The sequence below is a fragment of the Bos javanicus genome, chromosome 23, assembly GCF_032452875.1.
Source record: "Bos javanicus breed banteng chromosome 23, ARS-OSU_banteng_1.0, whole genome shotgun sequence".
Classification (NCBI taxonomy): domain Eukaryota; kingdom Metazoa; phylum Chordata; class Mammalia; order Artiodactyla; family Bovidae; genus Bos; species Bos javanicus.
In genome coordinates, this window is record NC_083890.1 from 18,807,372 (window position 1) to 18,830,513 (window position 23,142).

Genomic DNA, 23,142 nt, shown 5'->3' on the forward strand with positions numbered 1-23,142 from the left:
TTTCTTTGTATTTCCCCCACTTTTAGGCAGAGAGCCCTATACTGCTGGTAACGTGCTACAGTATGGGAGTGGAGATACAGATGAAACTGCTTGCTCAGGAAGTCATCTGGTGATGTTAGATTACCTGAGTCCCCTGTGCCCTGCTCATTTTGCTGTGTGGTTCTTATCCTTTGTATCTGTTAAAAGTGGTGCTTGAGGGAAGGCCTTGTCTTTGTGAGATTGCTTTCTGATGTTGTAAGGAATGAATCTTTTTCCATCTGAAGATCATTTACCATTTATCTGAATAGCAAATGACATTAATGGTTAAAACAAGGAAGTATATCTGTATCAGATATATAACAGGATCAGGTTTGAAATGTTGCCGATCTATTACAGTCTCAGCCTTGAACATTTTAAAGCACAAAATTTCATTACTTGAATGATTAAATATCCATCCAATTTCTAAAGGAAACGTCTCTGTGAACCATTTACAATAGTTCTTTAATTCAAATTGCAAACTCAGGTAAATGTTCCTTAAAACAGAATTGGATGAAATTTTTCTGTGTATCTGTGGATACAGTAAACATTCGATAAATATCCAGATGGATTTAATTATTTTGAGTCAAAGAAGGTATGTCCCATTTAGATAGTCTTTAAATAAATTGTTTCTGAATTGAACAAATAAACAAGAAATAGCTGAAACTAAATGGCTTTGTACAGAAAGACTGAGAGGCTTTAAAGGAGGAATGATCTCAGAAAAAAACCCACATCTTGTTATCCACTTTTTTTGGGTAGAGATAAACCTGAATTGACTCAAATGTATTTATTGTTTTCAAAAATCGAGCTTTTCATTTTCAGAGGCTGATAGGTAATATGGGAATAATTTAAAAATTAAACCTATTCTAAATGGATTAGCTCCAATTCAGGTGTGTTTTAATCATGAAACAATTCCTGTGTCACCGAAAGGTTTTTTAAAAGGCAAGAATTAGTATCACTGAGCATCTCCTGTGCTAGCCCTCTCTGCATGGTCTTCTCATGCAATGTCCACATATTATTACTTCCCATCCCCTTTTACAGATGAGGAAACTGAGGTTCAGAGTCACTGAGTGATTAACCCAAAAGCACACAGCTTAGAAATATAAGTCTCAGAACTTGAACCTAATTCGACATGTTCCAAAATCCATGGCTATTCTGATATACAAAGCTGTTTTGAGAACAGCCTGGTGTATTGGAATTTTTTAAAATTAAGAAAAAGTGAACTTCGCAAAAAACAAAAAATGTTAAGAGAACTTAGCTTATGATTCTCTGTGTATCTCCAAGAAACTCTGTTAGAGATACATTGAAAGATATTACTAATTCTCAGCGGTTCACTCTAACCAGTCAGTTGCCCATTATTTTTATTATTGTAGTGACTGTAGGTAACTCCGGGCTACATTCCAAACATGTGACATCGTTTAAACAGATTCCAATAGGATTAAAGACATTTCCCTGTTGTGTTTGGGTTTTTTTCTTCCTGTCAGAAACTCATGTGCTTTACATCGAAACTAGATGGTGATAAAGCTTTCTGTTCTTGGTTAGTTTTGAAATTAAGTTTTGTTTTTTTCTTAACGGTTATTTTCTGGGGTAGCTTTAGCATCAGAATAACATAACTGTGCATGCTCACTTGCTCAGTCGTGTCCGACTCTTTGAGACCCCATGGACTGTAGCCCTCCAGTCTTCTCTGTCCATGGGGATTCTCCAGGCAAGAATACTGGAGTGGGTTGCCATTTCCTTCTCCAGGGGATCTTCCTGACCCAGGGATCGATCCTGTGACCACTGAGCCATCTGGGAAGCCCAACATAACTGGCTCCTTTCTTTCCTGTTGTACTTACATGCTGTCCCCTTTGTGCTCATCTCTGCCCCAAACTCCTCATCCCCATTGACCTGCCTGGGATGTGAACTGTGCTAAAATCACGGAATCATGCATTTTTAGAACCAGAAAGCACGTCTGAAGGATACTGACTGGATGCACAGCAGCAAAAGGCACCATCTCCCTGCTCTTTAATCAAGTAAATTGTTCCAAACATTTCTTTTTAAAAAAGAAATAAGTAATACATGTTCATTGGAGTACTAAATTAAAAAAAAAAAAAAAAACACAGAAAATAAAGAAAATAGAGTTCAACTTTGTGAAGATACCCAAAACAGATTGTTTTCTAAATGACTGTTAGTCTTTCCAAATAGAAATATTTACGTGTGAGGGAGACAAATAGTCCTTATGCATGATGCATTTTGTTACTTTCATAGAGACTCGGAGTCTAGAAAGCTGTGTGCTCCACAGGGCCTGCAAGGGTGGGGTTGTGGGAAATTCGTCGTCCTTGTATAGTCTGATTTTTTTTTTTTTCCCCTGCTTTATCCTTTCTAAGTTTGGGGTTGTGTGTGTGGGCCAGAGTGGCTGGTGTGCTAAGGATTTTCTTCTTCTTCCCAGACCCCAGGCAGGCGCAGTCCTCCCCGCCCTGGTCCTATGACCAGTCCTATCCCTCGTACCTGAGCCAGATGACTCCTCCGTCCATCCACTCCACCACCCCGCTGTCCTCCACGCGGGGCACCGGGCTGCCCGCCATCACCGACGTGCCCAGGCGCATTTCAGGTAAAGACCACACTTGATCTCAGAGCCCACTCTGGTGCAGGGGTGGGCCTGGGGCTGCAGGGTGGGCCTAGCTGTCTCAGCTACGCTCGCAGTAAACTCTCCGTCAGAGGCTTGTGGACAGGGGTCCCACAGCTGCAAACCAGGTCTTCTGAATTACGGGGCTAGTGAGGGCTTGAACTTAAATTGAGGTCAAGAGCCTGAATCTCCACCAGACATGGCATCCTTTGCTAAGAGGACACTCAGTGTCCCCAAGGTCAATTGCATCCCCTTCGGTTGGCGCTGTCTCCCAACTGGGGCCTTCTCCTGAGGGTCTTGTGCCCGGCCGCCCAGCTTTCCTCTGCTTGCGTTCCTTTCTGTTCCTAACATCTGCCTGAAAGCCAAACTACAGCCTGAAGGCACAGCCCTCCGTTTCTAGAGGCTCTTAAACACCCAGGAGTTCCAGGTAGCCAGTTCAGAGAGAGAGAAACCACACACTTCAGATCCCCGTCAGACAGACACGAGTCACTCCAAGGACAGTGAGGCTGCAAGAGGCTTAAAGGGCCACGTGTTGTGGCCTCTGAGCAGCCAACTCAAGACCCAGGCAGCGCCATGAATCACACAGCTCACTGCTGTTGCTCGCAACGTGGCAGCCCCCAGGGCTCACCGTCCTCTCTTCCCAAGGCACCACGAAATTCTGTGACTCATGGTGGGGGTGTGTGTGATCAACATCCTGGCCGCACTTCCCCCCTCTCATAGACCAGCGTTTGTCCCTGGGAACCAGAGAGTATCCACGAAGATGTCAGATTGACAAGTGGAGGAAAGTTAAAGGCTCTCGGCCAACCCTCTGAGTCCTGTGAATAAGAAAAAAAAATCTGTCATACCCCCTGCCTCCGGACTGCAGCCCTGCCCCCATCAGTTCAGAAGCAGCCCTCCCCCGCCCCCCCACCCCCTCCGTAAGAAGCACGCACGGTTGGACCCTCTGTGTGTGTCCGACACTGCTCTCGGCGTTCGGGCTCCATGCACCTGTTTGACTCCTGGCCAGGTTAATGCCTTTCTTTCTTTCTCTTTGTGTTTCTGTCTCTGTTTTCTCTCCCTCTCTCCTTTTCTGCAAAGCTCGAAGCCGGTACTCGCTCCGCTGGGTTGCACCACTGGCAAGCTGATGGGCCGCCCGCAGGCTTGCAGGTTGCGATTAGCTCAGACTCCTTTCTTTCTTTCAACTTGGGAGGAGGGAAGGCTTTGTTTCTCAAGCGAATGGCAGGAAAGGGCTCTCGGGTCCTAAGGCCTTCACCTTTTCTGCCACAGACGGACTCCCGTAGGGGTGAGTAGGGAAAGCAGGGGTGGGGTGCGGGGGACGGGAACCTCCAGAGTCTTGGGAAAACCACGTGACCCTTTCTCATTCCGACTGCTGTTATTATTGTCATGAATCACATGGTATTTATTGGGGAATCTGCGGAGTGTAGAATTGTAGTGATCACTTCCCTTTACTGGAACGACTCCCTCCTTTAGGCAAACGTCAAGTGAGGACACGGGATAGATAGGATGAGGCAAGCACAGAGGGTAACCAGGGCTGATGCAGGGTCACAGGGACAGTGTTGGATGGTGCTGAGTTAGTTCTGGTCCTCCCTTATGTATTTTAGACTGAGTCTGTTTTTGTTTTACATGGGGCCAAGGTGACACTTTGCCAGGACAGATTTGTGCAACTTTGCCTCTGTTTAGGGTTCTTTGGGGCTTCTGTCTGTCCAACCCTCTGTGGCTGAAGCTGTTCGTCCTCTGGCTTTACCTGGAGGGAAAAAAAACCTCAGGGAGAGATGGCAGCTTTAGAGACATTTATCTCCAGCATTTTCTTTCTGAAGTGTATTCATTGGGAAAACGTTGACAATAACACTGGAAAAAAAAAGCTGCCTAAATGGCATTTTATCATTTATCATGTGTAATATGGAGCAGCCAGGTTATTTGGAGGCAGTTTAATGATATCTACTGAAAACATTTCCATGAACAAATATGACACAGCTTTCTCATTTCACGGAGGAGGCAGAAACTGGTTTATTATCCAGCCGTGTATTAATCTGAGGCCAAAGGTAGGAACGGGCTTCTGCTTGAAACTAGTTTAAACCTGAGTTTAGTCCAGTTTCTTCCTCCCACCCCAGACATCTCTATGAGTTGTTCCTGGCAGAGTAACATGGTGCCAGGGTGGGAGGGTCTGAGTAAACATGAGAGCGAAGAGAACAGAAAATCCCTCTTGTCAGCATGTAGCGAATCAGGAAGAAAGAACTAGATGTCAGCTGTCAGGGAACCAGAGGAGCCCTGCTTCCTCTGACCTTGCTCCTGGGTTGGGGCTGCATCCACGCCCCGAGCACTGCTTGGTGGACTACGGGACCGAGTCTTCAGGAGTGAGCCCCGTCTCCAGTTCCCTTGGGACTGGTCCTAGGACACTGCTTGGATAGGAGTCTGTCTCATAGATTCTCAGGTGCCACGCTGCATACTTTGTCTTGTTATTATCCCCCTCAATATCGAAAGGTGTCCCTAAGTTCCAGGACGCTATGTCTCTATAACATGGACAGCTAAAATATTAACCTCTGTTGCCATCTCCACGCAGTCCTGTGTTCGCTTTTTGAGATGCTTTCCAGAATAGTTCCTGTTTTCTTTTACTGTAGAGCAATCCGTTCTCATCTCCCTAATCAAAACATTCTCATATGAGCTTGGGTGAGAAAGAATACAATTCATCACTTACACAGTAAGGGTGGAGATCCAGGCCCAGGTTTGAATCCCAACTCATATTAGGCAAGTTTCTCACTTCTTGGAAACTTTTATTATTTGTAAAACGGGGATATAATATTTAGCTGTTAGGGTTACTATGAGGATTAAATGAGATGCATAGGTGTAAAGTGTTTGGGCAGGCCTGACACACCATATGTGTGTCACACAGATTGTAGCTGACATTAAGGAGATAAAAGTGTTTTGTAAAAATTGTATGTCTATATATAATTTGTAGGCAAGCCCTGGCTTAAATGAATCAGTTGATAAAAGTCTAAACTTTTAAAGGAGTTATTTGCTTTTTGAAATGGATGGTCACAGAGTATATTTAAAACAAACAAACAAAAAAAACTCATGAAATATTTAAATAAGTTATTACTATATAGCATTCATAAAGCACTTAACACAGTGCCTAACACAAAGAGTACTCAATAAATATTTGTCAGTACTATGATTATTCTGTAGACTATGAATTTTTATAGAGCTAAAAGGAACTGGGAGGCATTCACAAAAAGTCAGTAAAGCACTAAGAGAAAATAACTATTCACTTATGATGTCAGAAGATAGAAAATGTTAAGTTACACTTACACGTAATTAGGCATGCTAATGTTCTTTTCCAAGGGATCACAAGCGTAAAAGTCACCAGAAATATCTTTCAGAAAGGAATATTCCTAAGGAAATTCCATTTTATCTGAGAAGACCATTGCAAAGAAATACCACAATTTAATCTATTTAAAGACCTTCAGAGAATCCAGTTTTACAACTTCCTTTTTTGTTGTTCTTTCTTCTGAGTCATTTATCAAGTGTGGCTGCAAATGCTCACGTAATGAATCACAATGATGACAGTGACACTATACCATGTATACCCTGTTGTTGTTTAGGCACTAAGTCGTAGCCAACTCTTTTGTGACCCATTGGACTATAGCCCGCCAGGCTCCTCTGTCCATGGAGTTTCCCAGTCAACAATACTGGAGTGGGTTGCCATTTCCTTCTCCAGGGGATCTTCCAACCCAGGGATTGAACCCACTTCTCCTGCATTGACAGGTGGATTCTTTACCACTGAGCCACCAGGGAAGCCTGTATATATGTCCTGTTCGTGGTGGTGGTATTGTTCGGTTGCTAAGTCACGCCCGACTCTTTGTGATCCCATGGCTGTGGCACTCCAGGCTCCAGGCTCCAGGCTCCCCTCTTCTTCACTATCTCCCAGAGTTTGCTCAAATTATATATTCTGTAGTTTCCCCCACATCCTTTATGGAAGCAAGGAGTAAATAAAATAAGATGATAAAGATATATTACATGCAATCCCTACTTTATTGCAAAGAAAGATAAAAAACCAGACATCTCAAAGTTTACAGGGGGTAGTTCCAAGATTCAGGAAATATTTCTTTAACCTTGAGTAGTCTTTGGTATTATAAGAAGAACAATAGCAGCAGTTATAAGTTTGCCGCTGCTAAGTCACTTCAGTCGTGTCCGACTCTGTGCAACCCCATAGACGGAAGCCCACCAGGCTTCCCCATCCCTGGGATTCTCCAGGCAAGAACACTGGAGGGGGTTGCCATTTCCTTCTCCAATGCATGAAAGTGAAAAGTGAAAGTGAAGTTGCTCAATTGTGTCCGACCCTCAGCGACCCCATGGACTGCAGCCTTCCAGGCTCCTCCATCCATGGGATTTTCCAGGCAAGAGTACTGTAGTGGGGTGCCATTGTCTTCTCTGGTTATAAGTTTATGGCTGAACAATAAAGTGTTGTCATGTAACTGACTAATAGGGTCGACCTTATTGTATTGAGTTTAGATTCTATCCAGCTGAATTATAGAAATCAAGCAGAAACCAGTCTAGAGAGATCTAATGCCAAGATAGCTCTTGAGGGTTGGTTCCTCTCCCCACCATACTTACAGTGATAAATATGGCCTTATCACATAATAATTGGGATTTAAGTAGTGACCCCATGTAACAGTCCATGTAATTCTCCAAGCCAGAATACTGGAGTGCGTAGCTGTTTCCTCCTCCAGGGGATCTTCCCAGCCCAGGGATTGAACCGAGGTCTCCCACATTGCAGGTGGATTCTTTACCAGCTGAGCTACTAGGGAAGCCCTATAACTGACTGATACAGTTGACCTTATTGTACTGAGTTTAGTTCATATCCAGCTGAATTATGAAAATCAAACAGAAACCAGTCTAGAGGGATCTAGTGCAGAGGAAGCCCTTGAGGGATTGGTTCCTCTCCCCACCATACTTATAATGATAAATATGGCTTTATCACCTAATAATTGGGATTTAAGTAGCACCCCTGAACACCCAGTGATTTTATATATTATCTCATTTCATCTTCAGTTCAGTTCAGTTCAGTTGTTCAGTCATGTCCGACTCTTTGCGACCCCATGAACTGCAGCACGCCAGGCCTCCCTGTCCATCACCAACTATCGGAGTTCACTCAAACTCACGTGCATTGAGTCGGTGATGCCATCCAGCCATCTCATCCTCTGTCATCCCCTTCTCCTCCTGCCCCCAATCCCTCCCAGCATCAGAGTCTTTTCCAAGGAGTCAACTCTTTGCATGAGGTGGCCAAAGTACTAGAGTTTCAGCTTTAGCATCATTCCTTCCAAAGAAATCCCAGGGCTGATCTCCTTTAGAATGGACTGGTTGGATCTCCTTGCAGTCCATGGGACTCTCAAGAGTCTTCTCCAACACCACAGTACAAAAGCATCAATACATGATTATAAAAGAACCTTTACCCTACAGGGGTAGCCAAAGTTGTTTCTCACTGATTCTATTAAAGAGCAAGGTGTGTGGGAAGGCAGGGAGACTTGACAACAAACCAGACCATTGCATGGCTTCATCATTGTAATATTGTTATCACTCATGGCATTTTTGATGTTCAAAGCACTTGTGAGGCTTAACACAAAGATTATAATTACTTTTCTGGAGCTCGTTAAAAAATAGTATGTAGACACATAATTACTGACTTTCAAAATGTATTTTATGTAATTATACTCTTAAGAAAAGATGTCTAGTTATTTATTGAATCTTATTCTTTGACTTATGAGTCAGAGTATGAGCTATTGTTAGCCTTCTAACGGAGACTTTACATAGGTTTATTCATTGCAAATAACTCCTCCCATCTCACCCATATAAGTTAAGTAACTTGTTTGGGTGGGTGGGTGAAACAGAAAAGAATACCTTTATTACTTTGCCAGGCAAAGGGGGCCACAGTGGGCTAATGCCCTCGAGACTGTGTGACCTGCCCTGGGGTGGGTAGTGAGGAATCTTATAGCATTCAAGGAACAGGGCATGAGTAGCTCATGGATGTTCTTCTGATTGGTTGGAGGTGAGGTAACGGGGAGTCAGCATCATCAGCCTCCTGGTTCCAACCAGTTTAGGGTACATAGACCCTAGAAGTATCTTGTGTGCGTGCATGCTGAGTCCCTTCAGTCGTATCTTGAAAGTCACAACTCTTTGTGACCCTGTAGATGTAGCTGGCCAGGTTCCTCAGTCCATGGGATTCTCTAGTCAAGAATACTGGAGTGGGTTGCCATGCCCTCCTCCAGGGGATCATCCCAATCCAGGATCGCACGTGCATCTCCTGCATTGCAGGCAGGTTCTTCACTGCTGAGCCACCAGGGAAGCCCTGAAGTATCTTAGATTAGCCTAAGTCTGTATTGCTCTTTGGCATTATTTTCTGTGGTCTTGGTCATTGTACCCGTGGGCCTCTGTGATCCTTTTAGGAGGTTTCTTAGAGACGTAAGATACATGCATTAGATATACAGGATCATATATGTTGTCTGCCTTGGAGACCCTGGGAGAGACCAATACAGGTTATGTGGGTGCTTTTTCTCTACAATTGTAGGGTTACTTTTACATAAGACAGCATTAAGAACTATAATCTTTTTGAAGATCTTTTCTTTCTGTTTAAGCAAGCAGTCTTGAATTTATTCTTTCAAAATACTTAAATATCAACAAATGCCACTTAATCAACTGTACAGGACCACTAAGTTGTCTCCATTTTTGTGACTGTTAGTTGCTAAACTATAATATTCCCAAAAGTCAGCAGAATAGGGCTTATTCTGATAAAGTTCCTAAAAACTATTTTATTACTTCCACAAAATCTAGAAATTGCAGAGGAAAAACTCCATTTGATCACTCAAGGTCAATTGGCAGGATGGTTCATGTCATTTCAAAGCCAGCAGTGTTTGATATCATTCATTTTTAAATATCCCTTCTATAGCTGAGTTTCTGTCTATTCCTCTGGTTTGAGGGTTTGAAACCAGCAGCTTCAGTAATGTGCCAAGTATGTGTGGACATTAATTTTAGCAGGGCCACTCTTAACTCACAGGAGGGAGTGACGCCTTCAGAGAGGTTAAAAGGAGAACTCCAGCAATTAAATCAGAAAGGTAAAACAACTATAATAAAACACTAGACCATCTACTTTTTACTACAGAACTATTCCTTTATTAAGACCTACCTGTTTGGTAGACACACCTCTGCCATCTCAGCCACGGGCAAGTAATTAAGTTTAATAGGAGCCACTCTTATTTTGAAGAAGTTCTCTGTTTAAAGCCACAGAGGGGGAAGTTATTAAATTTAATGGACCCTAAACAAAGGCAAGCCCTGTGTTACCAAGTGAATATTCAATATTCTTCCCTATAATACTGACTGTGATTGGTTGGGTTATTTTTGCATTCTGTGAGTTAAAACTCATCTTGCTTTCTTTAGAAATAGGATATTTTCTGACACAAGCAGAGGGTATTTTTATCTTATTGCTGTAGACCCAGTTTCAAGGGCATCCTTGGACCTCAGCTGAGCATAATTTTTGAGTTTCTGGTGCTGAGGATATAAGAATGATTTCCATTCCTACGAGATTGATTAGGGATAGTTGGCCCAGCTCACAAAGTTGACAAAACTTGGTTGTGTGACTAGTCACTGTTATTTGTAGCTAGAATGAGCTACCAAAGCACAGGATGAAACCTGGGTTCAAGGTTCAACTGTGGCCGTGTACGTGGTTCTTGTTGGTTGTTTTCGTTGAGGATTTATTTTTGATAACATGTACATGGAGAAAAGACTCAGTAATGAAAGCGATCTTGCTTAGGCGGGGATGGCAAAAACGTGGTTATGTATTTTAGTGAAAGATTTGCTGTAATCCCTTTCTTTTCATAGAAGTTTGGGTGCTTGAACCTAACTCGAGCAAAAGTATTAAAGTTAATTTTCGAATGACGCCGTGGCTTCTGTGGTTCACCGGGATCCACGTGAGGGTGGAGACAATCGAACTTGAGGAAACCTGAGTTTTGGTTTCATTGTCACTAAAGAGTCTTTGCATCTTTCTCAGATATGTCAGTTAATTTACTACACCTCCATGGTCTCGTGTAAGTGAGTTACTCAAGACTGTCCAGCCGCTTGTCTCAGAGGTTCTTCAGGGAGTATGATTGTGTCTGTCCAGGGATTTGTTGTTCTTAGGACTTTTGGTAAAGAAAGCTTGTCTGACCTGATAAATGTTAGTGGAAGAACTAAGTTATGTCATTCCCTTCAAAAGAGTAGAAACATACTATCATATATATTTGTTTTTAAACTAATGCTTATTTTTTAGAGCAGTTTTAGATTTCCAAAAAGTTGACCATAAGGTACAGAGTTACTATATCCCTCCCCAACACCATCTGCACCAGCCCTTTTTTCTTGTCATTAACATTTTGCTTTTGTTTGGTACATTTGTTAACAGTTGACGAACCAGTATTTGGACATTATTATTAACTAAAGTCCATAGTTTACAATAGGGTTCACTCTCCGTGTTGTATGCACCTGTGGGTTTTGCCAAATGCTTAGTACCATGTATCCACCATTACAGAGTCACACAGAATAGTTTCATTGCCCTAAAAAATCTCTGGTGTTCTACCTGCTTATCCCTCCCCACCTGCCCTCTTAACCCCTGGCAGCCACTAATCTTTTTCCTATCAGGATATATTTTTAGAATTTATTTTATTTTTGTGTGCTCTGGGTCTTTGTTGCTGCATGCTGGCTTTCTCTGGTTGTGGAGAGTGGGGGCTCTCTTTAATTGTGGTGCACGGGCTTCTCAGTACGGTGGCTTTTCTTATTGTGAAGCATGAGCTCTAGGGCCCACAGATTTCAGTAGTTGCTGCATGCAGGCTTAGGAGATGTGGCTCACGGGCTTAGTTGCCCCTCTGCATATGGAATCTTCCTGGACCAGGGGTCAAACCAGTGTCCCCTACATTGCAAGGTGGATTCTTAACTACTAAACCACCAGGGGAGCTCAATGTCTGTATAGTTTTGTTTTTTCCAGAATATCATATAATTGGCATTACAGTATGTAGCCTTTTCAGACTGGATTATTTCACTGAGCGTTATGCGTTTAAGGTTCCTCTGTATCTTTTCATGGCTAGATAGCTCATTTCGTTTTGCCACTGAATGATATTCCATTGTAAGGATGTTATTAAATTTTTAAAAGCATTCAGGCCATTCTCCCTGCACCTCTGAATACTACCACACCGTTTCCTTTTCCACTAATATTTTTTCCATTTAACACTTACTGAGCACCTACTATATGCCATAACTGTACTAGGTTGTAAGAATACTCAAGAACATGTAAGACACAGGCTTGTCCTTGAAGAAGCTGACTTAGTGATATTTCTTTTTAGAAAGCATTTCATGCATTCCTGCCTGGGGGAACACTTCCTCTGTCTTAGCCATTGTCACCAAATGGCCCAGATTATGGCTTTCCTTATCTTTGGCTCATTTTTGCATGAAAACTTTCTTCTCATAGGAATGGTTTTGCTCATAGGAACGTTTACTATTTAGGTGGTTGTTCCTGTTGACTCAAGTACTGAACTGGCCCAGCTAAAAATAACAATCCATTTATGTGGCTACTTAGCTGCCTCCCCAAATACCCAACTCTCCTAGGTAACTGTGTTAGTCACTCAGTCGTGTCTGACTCCTTGAGACCCCACAGACTGTCGCCCGCCAGGCTTCTCTGTCCATGGAATTCTCCAGGCAAGAATACTGGAGTGGGTTGCCATTCCCTCCTCCAGAGGAACTTCCCAACCCAGGGATTGAACCCTGGTCTCCTGCCTCACAGGCAGATTCTTTACCATTTGAGCCTCAGGGAAGTCTGCCTAGGTAAAGGATGCTGTTTATGTCCCAGGAATGCCTGGTGTTCTTCAAGTGTGTTGTGCTCTTCCAGTTTGAGGCCAGCCCACTTTTCTGCACTGCTCAGACAGGGCCAGGCTGATCCTTCTCAGGCATCTTCTTCCCAACCATCCACTTTCCTCCAAACAAATCACTCTTTCATCCATTTCTCGTCTTTGTACGGACACACCTCTAATGCGTATGTATCTTCCTTTAATAATAATTAGATTACATGCTTTTACCCTCTCATAGGAGATCGGCGTCTTCAAGGACAAGCCTATGCCATATATGTTCTTAAGTATTCTTATAACCTAGCACAGTTATGGCATATAGTAGGTGCTCAGTAAATGTTTAATGGAACAAATATTCGTGGAAAAGATGACAGGGGAAAAAAGAAAGAAGAAGATAGGGAACTTCCCTGGCAGTCCGGTGGTTAAGACTTTGCCTTCCAATGCAGGGGCTGAGGGTTTGACCCCTGGGTCAGAGATCTGAGATCACACGTGTCACATGGCCTGGTCAAATTTAAAAAGAAAAAAGCAAACAAAATAAAAGGAAGATGGGCATGTGGGAGAAAATTAGAAGAAAGGGAAAAAGGAAAAAGAAGAAAAAAGTTTTTATTCACCTAGGACAACAAATAAAGGGCAAAACAAGAGAAACTTTTATGACTGATAAGACAGGAAATAGCACAGTAAGAGTGTGCATGAGCAGTGTATATTTTTATCTCCAAGCCTCTCTGCAATGTGTTTCACATTTAGAACACATATCAAGACTGCATCTGTTTCCAGAACTCGCTGCTAACAGTTAGTAATCATGCCAAAACATACTTTAGGTCCAGCTTGAAACCAAATGATCAAATAGAGTTTTTGATTTCTAATTTAGAGTCTGACATTAATTATAGCTGTCATGTAATAAAGTGTCAAAGTCTTTTCTGAGAAAACGATAGAAATTGTATTAACTAAGCCATAAACTGAAGCAAAACTCTTTCTCAAAAACAGAGCAACAGATCTGGTTTGGACAACTATCATTTCTCATAAAGTCTTATCTTCTGAATTTTTTCTGTTCTCCCCTCTTCTTCCGGAGAAGGCAATGGCACCCCACTCTAGTACTCTTGCCTGGAAAATCCATGGACGGAGGAGCCTGGTAGGCTGCAGTCCGTGGGTCGCAAAGAGTCGGACACGACTGAGCGACTTCCCTTTCGCTTTTCACTTTGATCGTTGGAGAAGGAAATGGCAACCAACTCCAGTGTTCTTGCCTGGAGAATCCCAGGGACGGCGGAGCCCGGTGGGCTTCCGTCTATGGGGTTGCACGGAGTCAGACACGACTGAAGCAACTTAGCAGCAGCAGCAGCCCCTCTTCTTCTCCCCTTTTTAAACTCTTGTATGATGAGATTTTGTGACATAAGACCTCACTGTCCTGGTCAGTGGTCTTTGGGCAAAACACACTTCCTCAGTGGCCCTCTTGAGGCCTGGCATCCAGAACCAAACTCTTTCATTCTCAGCCCCTGTTGGTGCTGGCTAAAGTGGCCTTGGTTCTTTGGTGACCATGTTACACTGTTTTCTTATATGTGCCTCTTTCTGTCAAGCTGCATTTCTTCCATTTTTTAACTTTTGCAGGTTTTTTTTTTTTTTTAGATCCAAGTATGGAAATTTATGGTTATTCCTCTTGTGTGTGTTAATTGCCCAGTCATGTCTAACTCTTTGTGACCCCATGATCTGTAGCTCACCAGGCTTCTCATGTCCATTTCCAGGCAAGAGTACTGGAGTGGGTTGCCATTTCCTTCTCCAGGGGATCTTCCTGACCCAGGGATCGAACCCAGGTCTCCTGCATTGCAGGCAGATTCTTTACCGTTTGAGTCACCAGGGAAGCCCACTTATTCCTGTTAAGTTTTGTGTTCTTTAATTCAGGTAATAGCTTCTGCCTGACAAGAACTTTGAATTTTTATTAATTTCATCCAATATATTAGTAGTAGCCTCTTGCTTTCTTTCCTACCTGAGATGTCTTTCCTCAGTTCATTTCAGCCATTTCAAGTCAGTTCAACAAATACTTGGTACATGACTTAAAATGAGCTTAGGCAGGCAGTGGATGAAAAGACATTGTCTCTGGCTTCAGGAAGACTTCAGTCTCATTCAGAAGACAGGATGGGAATATGACATGGTTATATGATGATACCAGCCCACATGGATGCCAGAATACGCAAAAAATGCTCAGGATTTTAGTGAATGGGGATCTCTTTTGACCCCTGCATAAACTTAAAGTCTTCTCTTTGAGGAAATTAAAAAGCATTTCCATTCTGCTCAGATGATATTTTTATTCCGAATTGCTTCGACAATTACATTTTCAGCTGAAAAAAAGATGACACTTGTTGACATGTGTGGTTTCATAATGTTTCTTAAGACAAGAATGTACAAGATCTTGTCTTTTCCCAGCTAGATTGAAGGCTCCCATAGGCCAAGGGCCTGGCCTCCTAATCCTTTGCTATCTGTCCAAGACTTCAACTAGATTGAAGGCTCCCCTTAGGCCAAGGAACTGGCCTTCTTACCCTTCTCTGTCTCTGTTACTCTCCCTCTGCTGTGCATGGAGGTGCTCATGGGAAGTTCTTGCCTGCAGAAGAGAGGTCAACCCCATAGTCCAGGCTGTGTGCCTCAGGGTTGATTCTGCTCCGACCGTAGTTGTTGTTCAGTTGCAGAGTCATGTTCTTCGGGACTCCATGGACTATAACCTGGCCAGGCTCCTCTATCCATGAGATTTCTCAGGCAAGAGCACTGGAGTGGGCTGCCATTTCCTTCTCCAGGGGATCCTCCTGACTCCGGGACCACACCCAGGTCTCCTGTGTTGGCTGGTAGTCTTTGCCACTGGGCCACCAGGGAAGCCCATAGTTAGGAATTGGCCAATAGATCTAGAAGTGGGTTTATATAGGAGACTGAGGACAATTGTCATTTACCCTGATTTCATATTCCGTATACACAGATATGGTCCTTGCACATGATTATATTATAGAATTTTCCACTATCATCTTTTAAAGTGAAGGAATACAGTTAGCTATGTGCTGTGACATATATATGCACATATGCATGTAGTCATCTGTTCCCTACATTTAGATGAAGATACATGTAAATATCCTTGACTGGGTCTATTATTTGGGATATTAAAACATATCAGCAAGGCTACTACTTAATTTTTTCAGGAAAAATAGGACCATTGAAACCCCCATGTTTCAGTATTACTTTGTTACTTTGTTGAGCATTGACTTCTCTGTGCTGTGCTTACTCACTCAGTCATGTCTGACTCTTTGCTACTCCATGGACTGTAGCCCGCCAGGCTCCTCTGTCTGTGGGGATTCTCCAGGCAAGAATACTGGAGTGGGTTGCCATGCCCTCCTCCAGGGAATCTTCCCAACCTAGGGATTGAACCCAGGTCTCCCACATTTTGGGTGAATTCTTCACCGTCTGAGCCACCAGGGAAGCCCATGAATACTGGAGTAGGTAGCCTATCCCTTCTTCAGGGGATCTTCCCAACCCTGAAATCGAACCAGGGTCTCCTGCATTGCAGGTGGATTCTTTACCAGCTGAGCTAGCAGAGAAGCCCTTTGACTTTTTAGGAAGTATTAATTGATCACTGCTTGTAGAAAAAGGGAAAGAGAAATTGTGTGATAACATTAAGTTAGTTTTTAGATTTGTTAATACATAGAAACAGTTGTAAGGGGAACTTAGAAAGATGCATTTAAAGAGGTAACTAAACAGGTAAAAAGCTTTTTTATCATTTAAGTTTTATATGATAAAATGCAGATGATGGTACTTTAGCTTGAGTTGTTCAAAGTCATTTTGGGGTAGTATTTTGTTTTGAACAATTTGTTTTCAGAAACAAACAAACAAACATATATTATTAAACTAGGTCAGAATATAAGTGAGTTGGTCTGAAGCAATGGCACTTCAGCTTGAGTTGTTCAAAGTCATTTTGGGGTAGTATTTTGTTTTGAACAGTTTGTTTTCAGAAACAAACAAATAAACATATATATATATTTTTTTTGATGTGGCTCTCAAGAAATTCAGGAATGTCTAGTTTATGAAAGTCATGTAAATTAAAAGTCTGCTCAAGTGACATTGTCCCTGAATATCTCAAAGGATTTCTTCACCAGGAAGGTGTCATATCTTTTCTAGAGAGACTTTGACCTTCAGCGACCAACTTAGAACCAGCCAAGCATGGTGGACTGGAGAAGCCCAATGTTTCTGTAGCCAAACATTGGCTACAGCTCTCTCCAACCCAAACGGTCACCATTCCAGCTCCCTGTTGTCATTAACAATAATGCTATCATTAATGGAATAATGATAACAAATATGAAGATGGTTATAAACACTCCACCCTATGGCAAGGAGAGCAGTGATTCATGATAAATCAACAATAAACCCACTGATGTGGTCACATCCACATGTAATTAAAAAGCACCCTTTCTAAATAACAACTACAAAGGAAATAAAACCAGGCTTGGAGAAAACAAAAAAGTCTGATAATACTATTGTGGTACTCATTATTAAAAATAGCAAACTTGTCAGCTCCCATACGATACCTTGGGAAAACAGTGATTCTCAGTATTACATAAAGGTATGTTGGAGAATTGACCTTAAAGATTCTGAAAAGGAGAGTTTGACCTCCTGGGTGGTTAGCAGAACAAGTTCCATTTTTTTCTGACCTTAGAATAGGTTGTCAAGGGTACCCTACCTTTGAAGCATTAACTGGGTCTTGGTTTTTGGTCCACTCTGACAAGCTCTTTTAATTGGTGCATTTAGACTGATGACATTTAAAGTGACTACTGATGTAGTTGGATTCACATCTACCTGTTCGTTACTCTTTTCTTTGTATTAGTGTCGTTCTTTATTCGATTTTTTCTTCCACTCTTTTTCCGCCTTTTGTGGTTTTGAGTGTTTTATTTGATTCCCTCTTCTCTCCTTTCTTAGCGTATCAGTTCTGCTTCTTTTTTAACCTTTTTTTTTTGGTCATTGCCCTAGAGTTTGCAATATACATTTGTGACTGCTCCAGCTCCACTTTCAATAACATTATACCACTTCATGGGTATTGTGAGTACCTTGCAATCTATAAACATTTGCGTGTAGGATTTGTGTAAACATAAGTTTTCAACTTCTTTGGGTAAATGCCAAGGAGTCCAAATACTGGATGGCGTAGTAAAAGTATGCTTAGTTTTGAAAGAAACCACCAAATTGTCTTCCACAGTGGCGGAACATTTTGCATTCCCACTAGCAGTGAATGAGATTTCTCATTGCTCACATAATCTCTGTGTGCCTTTATATTTAAAGTGAGTTTCTTGTAGATAATGTCCAATTGGGTCTTGTTTTCTGATCCACTCTAACCATCTCTGTCTTACCTGATGCCTTTAAACTACTGACATTTATTGTGATTATTGATATACTTGGATTGGTTTCTCTTTGAAGGGTGAGTAAAGTTTCAAATACCCTATTTAATCTAGCAAATGATTGAAACTTTTAAATTTGGGACATGCACCTCCAAAGAGAGTAGAACCCAACAGTGATAAAAGTAGCAGTTGTTGAGTAAAATTGTGTTGAATTAACTTGGCTTATCAGAAAAACATTTCTTGAAAGGCCCAGGCATATGGCATAGTGATTAAACTCTCAGAGCATCATTGGAAGTGTGTTGGAAACAGCGCTTGGCTGGGAATTGAGGAAACTGGCGTTTAATCTTGGATGTACCTCTGAGTTCTTAAGCAAGTCAGTTAATTTCCGTGGGTTTTAGTGTCCTCAGGTGTGAGGTGAGTTAGTTGGGCTAGATATTCATAAAGCTTTGAATGTCTGTGATACTAAAATAAAATACTAAACTGGATATTGCCACCCATAATAAGAATAAAGGCTTGGATAATACTTGATTTATGAACTAAATTTATAGAAATAACTGCTGCAGATGTCAAGGAAAGCTTTGTCTTGTACTTCACTTGATTCTGATGAGAAGCAACATGAGATAGGTTAATTAATGCCAAAGTGCATTCAGCCCTTACCCACAGCTGAGCTTCTGTGCGAGGTGCAGCCTCAGATATGTGCATGTGTGTCAGGGTCTGCAGACAGATTTTGAAGCCCTAGCTTCAATTGAGAATTAAGGAACTTTATTTCATTGACGTTTTACACATCCTTGCATGGCTGTATGCAGTGTATCTGTGTTACATCTCTTTACTTGACGATGGTTATAATGAAGTGCACTTTCTCTCATTGGAGAAATGAGAATCTTGTAAGCTAAAGGTTATTAAAACAAAAGAGCAGGTGAATTCTGTTAATAAGTGAATACATGGACTCAGAAGACCAGACCTTCTATATTGAAGAAATTAGATATATTTAGAGATTATATATTTATGATTTATTTAGACATTTATATTTATGACAAATATATTTATATTTATGACATATATATTTATAACAAAATTCTGTTTAGTGAAATATTGCTATCACAGTTTCTTATGTCCATGTGATAAAAACTTTACTAATATGGTGATAAATAAGAGAAAAGCTCAGAAAGCTTTTTCTACTGGTATATGATGTGGTGATTAAACATTCAGTTTTTGGAGCCAGGCCTCTTCACTCACTAGCTGTGTGATCTTGGGGTTATTACTTAGCTTGTCTGTGCCACAATTTTTCCATATGTAAAATGGGCTAATAATAATAATACTACCACCAACCTCAAAAGGTTGAGGACTGAAAGGTAGCTAATATATGTAAAGCCCTTAGAATAATGTCTGGCACACAATACATGTTAGCTATTACTAGGTAAGGGTAGGCAGTTGAAAATAAGAAAATATTATCTACGGACTGTGCTATGAAAAAAATAAAGTAGGGTGACCTGATGAGTAGGGTGACATTTAAGCTGAGACCCAAATAGCCAGGAAGCGTAGCCCTGCGTGATCCCCCCAGGCAGTGGGGAAGGCTAGTGCTCCTGCCCTCACAGGGGAGCAGAGTGCCCAGTGGCTGCAGATGTAGCAGATAAGGTGTGTCAGAGAGATGGGCTTCGAGTCATGTGGGGTCTTGATGATCGGGATTAGAAGTTTGGATTTGCAGGGACCTGCAGTGATGAGCCACCAATAGATTTTAAGCACGGTCAAAATATAAACGTGTTTCTATCTTCCAAAGGTCACTTTGGCCTTGTGGGGGAGAATTGTGTAGGAAGATGAGGGACAGAGCAAGAGCGTTGCTGGGAGGCTGGGGTAACAAGATGGTGGCGTGTGCTCAGCCTGGAAGGGTGGGGATGGAGAGACTATGGATTCGGGGTGGTGGGGGGGAGTGGTATCTGCCTGTATCATCAACATGTTTTAATCATACTTCCCCCCGCCCCCATCATTCATTTACTTTGAAAGGAAGAATATTGCATCCTCTAAAACCTAAATGTTTATACACTGTTCCTATACCCTGGAGTGAATCGGTCATTCAGGAATTGCTTGATTTATTAGGTGAATACAGAACCACCCACCTGGAAAATTCAGGCCAGCAATCCACTCTGAGAGCTGAAATGTTTGGTTTGGTTGTTTTCATTGACACATTAATCTGATTATTTCCAGTAGCTCCCTTTCCTTGGCACCGTGCAAACCCTGATTGCAGTGCAATGAAGTGCAATGATGAGATTAATTAGGGGGACTGACCAGCATTGTATTTTGTCCTCTTAAAATGTAGATAGTGTGTTTATCTTTCATTGCCTTTATCTGCTGCTAAGTCACTTCAGTCATGTCCGACTCTTTTCGACCCTATGGAATGTCGTCAGCCAGACTCCTCTGTCCATCGGATTCTCCAGGCTCTGTCCATGGAATTCTCCAGGCAAGAATACTAGAGTGGGTTGCCATGCCCTCCTCCAGGGGATCTTTTCGACCCAGGGATTGAAATCCAGTCTTCTGAGTCTCCTGCATTGGCAGGCAGGTTCTTTACCGCTAGCACCACCTGAGAAGCTCTATCCATTGCTATATATGGCTTTTAAAGATGTAATAAAATGCTATACTGGGGTTATTAGATGACCATATAGAAAGCGTGTGGCAACAACCCTGAAGGGAGGAGACCCCTGAGCGAGGGCCTGGGGCTTGTTACATCAGGCTTGCAAGCCCAGCTCCTGTATCTGAGACAAGGAAAGCTGGGTAAGACACCAGCATTTGTCCTCCCTGGGAATGGAGTCAACCACCCCACACAGCTGCTTCCCAGAGGACTGAGAAATAAAGACATGGCTTAAATTGGGAATAACTTGAGTTGATAAGAGGTGAGGGATTTGTTCTAAGCAGAATCTCAAGCACAAGCTAACGTTAACGGAGGAATCTTCAAATAGCTGAGACACTTATATTGCCATTGTAGTCAGTGATCACTCCCTTCTCAGATATCTTCTAACTGAACCTTAAAGAAAGAGTCTTCTCTCCCTCTGCCCCCAAACCTTCCATCTGTGGTTCTAGAAATTAGCTTCCAGATCTTACAAAGATAAGAGCACTTCTTACATTTCCTGTTTGAAGTCACAAAAATCCTGCTGTCTGTGGATACCAGTGACCTCTTCTTCCTGCCATGCCAAAGGACAGAGGGAAGCATCCTAAAACCGTTACCACAATTTATTAGCTTATTATTTTTTTTAAAAAAATTATTTTCTAAGAGAACTTATTTTAATTAATTTATTTATTTGGCCACGCCATTACAAGGCATGTGGAATATTAGTTCCCTGACCAGGGATTGAACCTGAGCCCTCTACATTAAAAGCGCACAGTCCAAACCACGGGACCTCCAGGGAAGTCCCTTGTCAGCTGGTTTTAAAGGAAAGGAGTGCAGTAAAATCAGAATCTGGGGAGCATATTTCTCAGTGACCTAATTACTTAAAATTTCTTTGATGGATTTATATGGAGTTTTGGAAGGTCAAAGAACTCAAAATACAGTACAATTCAAAGGGCATCAGCATTGCATAGGATGGGATGATAGAATCATTCCAAGGGCTCTGAAAACATGATGGATTGGAATTCCGGATAACAGGTGGGCTCTTCCGTTAGCTTTGGAACCTAGTTCTTACCTTCCTCTCTGGCTTTGTCTAGACATGGCCCAAGGAGAATGGAAGCCAAAAGACTCAGTGTAAGGAGGATGCAAGACCAGAGGGAGAAACAGCAAATAACAGGCCACTGGGAAAAAAATAGTCACTTTTTAAAAAGAATAAAACTTAGAGACAACATGGTTTAGAGTGAGGGCTGTTTTCACCCCAGAAGCCAGGAGGTCTGACTACTGATGGGGCGGCTTGCTTCCTCATCAGATGAGGGGTGGTCGTGACCAGGCTCACAGTTCCCTCCAGTTTCATGGCTTTGGCCCTGTTCTTTTTTGCTACAACTCTGCAGTATTATGTTGAAAATCACTGGGGCTTCTCTGGTGGTCCAGTGGTTGGAGACTCCATGTGCCAATGCAGAGGACATGGGTTCAATCCCTGGTCTGGAAAGATCCCACATGCCCCAGGGCACTTAAGCCCATGCTCCTAGATCCTGTGCTCTGCAACAAGACAATAGCCGCCACTCGCCGCAACTAAAGAAAGCCTACATGCAGCAATGAAGATACAGCACAGCCAAAAATAAATAAACTGATAAATTAATGTAAATGAATCACTACAAAAGTGGGTAAGGAGATATATAACTAGACCTCTATTTAGGGACATTGATTGGCACTAGAAAGTTGGTGATTGATCTAGTTGTATTTCAGCCCCAACTCAGATCCTCTCAACTAGTATGTAAAATGTCAGCTTGAAGCCATAGCTTCTGCCCTGGGTCCCTGCAGGTGGCCACCTGGCATTGCCCTGCTATGTGCCATGTCCCTCGGTGCCTAAAAGAGGAAAAAAAAAAAAAACAATTTTACCAAAGCAAACCCCATCCAAGGGTCTTCCTTCTAACATTTTAATAGAGATAACATTGCAAATTGCAAATAACAGAACTTCTAGTTAGAAGGTGGGAAAAAAATCTGAAAGTTTGTGAAAGTCGAAAAAGCAAGGACCAAGTAAGGTTATGCAGATGGCAAATTGCAGCCATTCACACGGAGGTAAAACTTCAGATACTGAAAAATATGGCAAGTATGCTCTAACAAAAAGAACAAATAGGCAGGTTAGTACTGAGGGAATCGGGAAGAACAAAGAGATCTGTACAAATAACCCTGCAGGTTGGGACTGTAGATTTCAGCGGCATCACTCTGGGTATGACGAGTACCGTGGCCCACTGCAGTCTGAGGACGAAGAGACTCTAGCAGCTCATCTGGCTCAGGGGATGGTGGCCTGAAGGCTGGGTTGACCAGGAGACACGGAGACCCTGAAACCAGGAGATGCAGGCGCCCTGAACGTATGAAGAAAAATTGAAGACACCACCAGGAAGAAGGAATCGTCCTCGTGATGGGGAAGCTTGAAATCTTCTGCCACTCTCATTCAGCAACTGGAGGAACAAGAGAAAACTGAAAAGACCCAGGATGCGCACGTCATCAATAACCGTGGCTTTTCCAGTGGCAGAAATGAAAGCCCGTGGATAAGGACCTCCCTGGTGGTCCAGTGGCTGAGACTCTGTGCTCCCAATGCAGGGGGCCTGGGCTCAGTCCCTTGTCAAACACCGCAACTAAGAGTTGACACGGTGCAACTCTAAGATCCTGCATGCTGCAAGGAAGATCGGAGATCCCTCGTGCCGCAACTGA

At 42.4% G+C, this 23,142-nt stretch overlaps 1 protein-coding gene across 5 annotated transcripts in view; it reads left to right on the plus strand.

Moving 5' to 3' along the window:
• RUNX2 (RUNX family transcription factor 2) overlaps nucleotides 1–23,142 on the plus strand; it is a 348,854-nt gene that overhangs the window by 186,918 nt on the left and 138,794 nt on the right. For all 5 annotated transcript variants that reach the window (XM_061398324.1, XM_061398326.1, XM_061398325.1 and 2 more), the window contains one exon: nucleotides 2,444–2,605. In XM_061398324.1, the coding sequence (XP_061254308.1) occupies nucleotides 2,444–2,605 (162 nt within the window). The remainder of the gene's footprint in view (nucleotides 1–2,443; nucleotides 2,606–23,142) is intronic.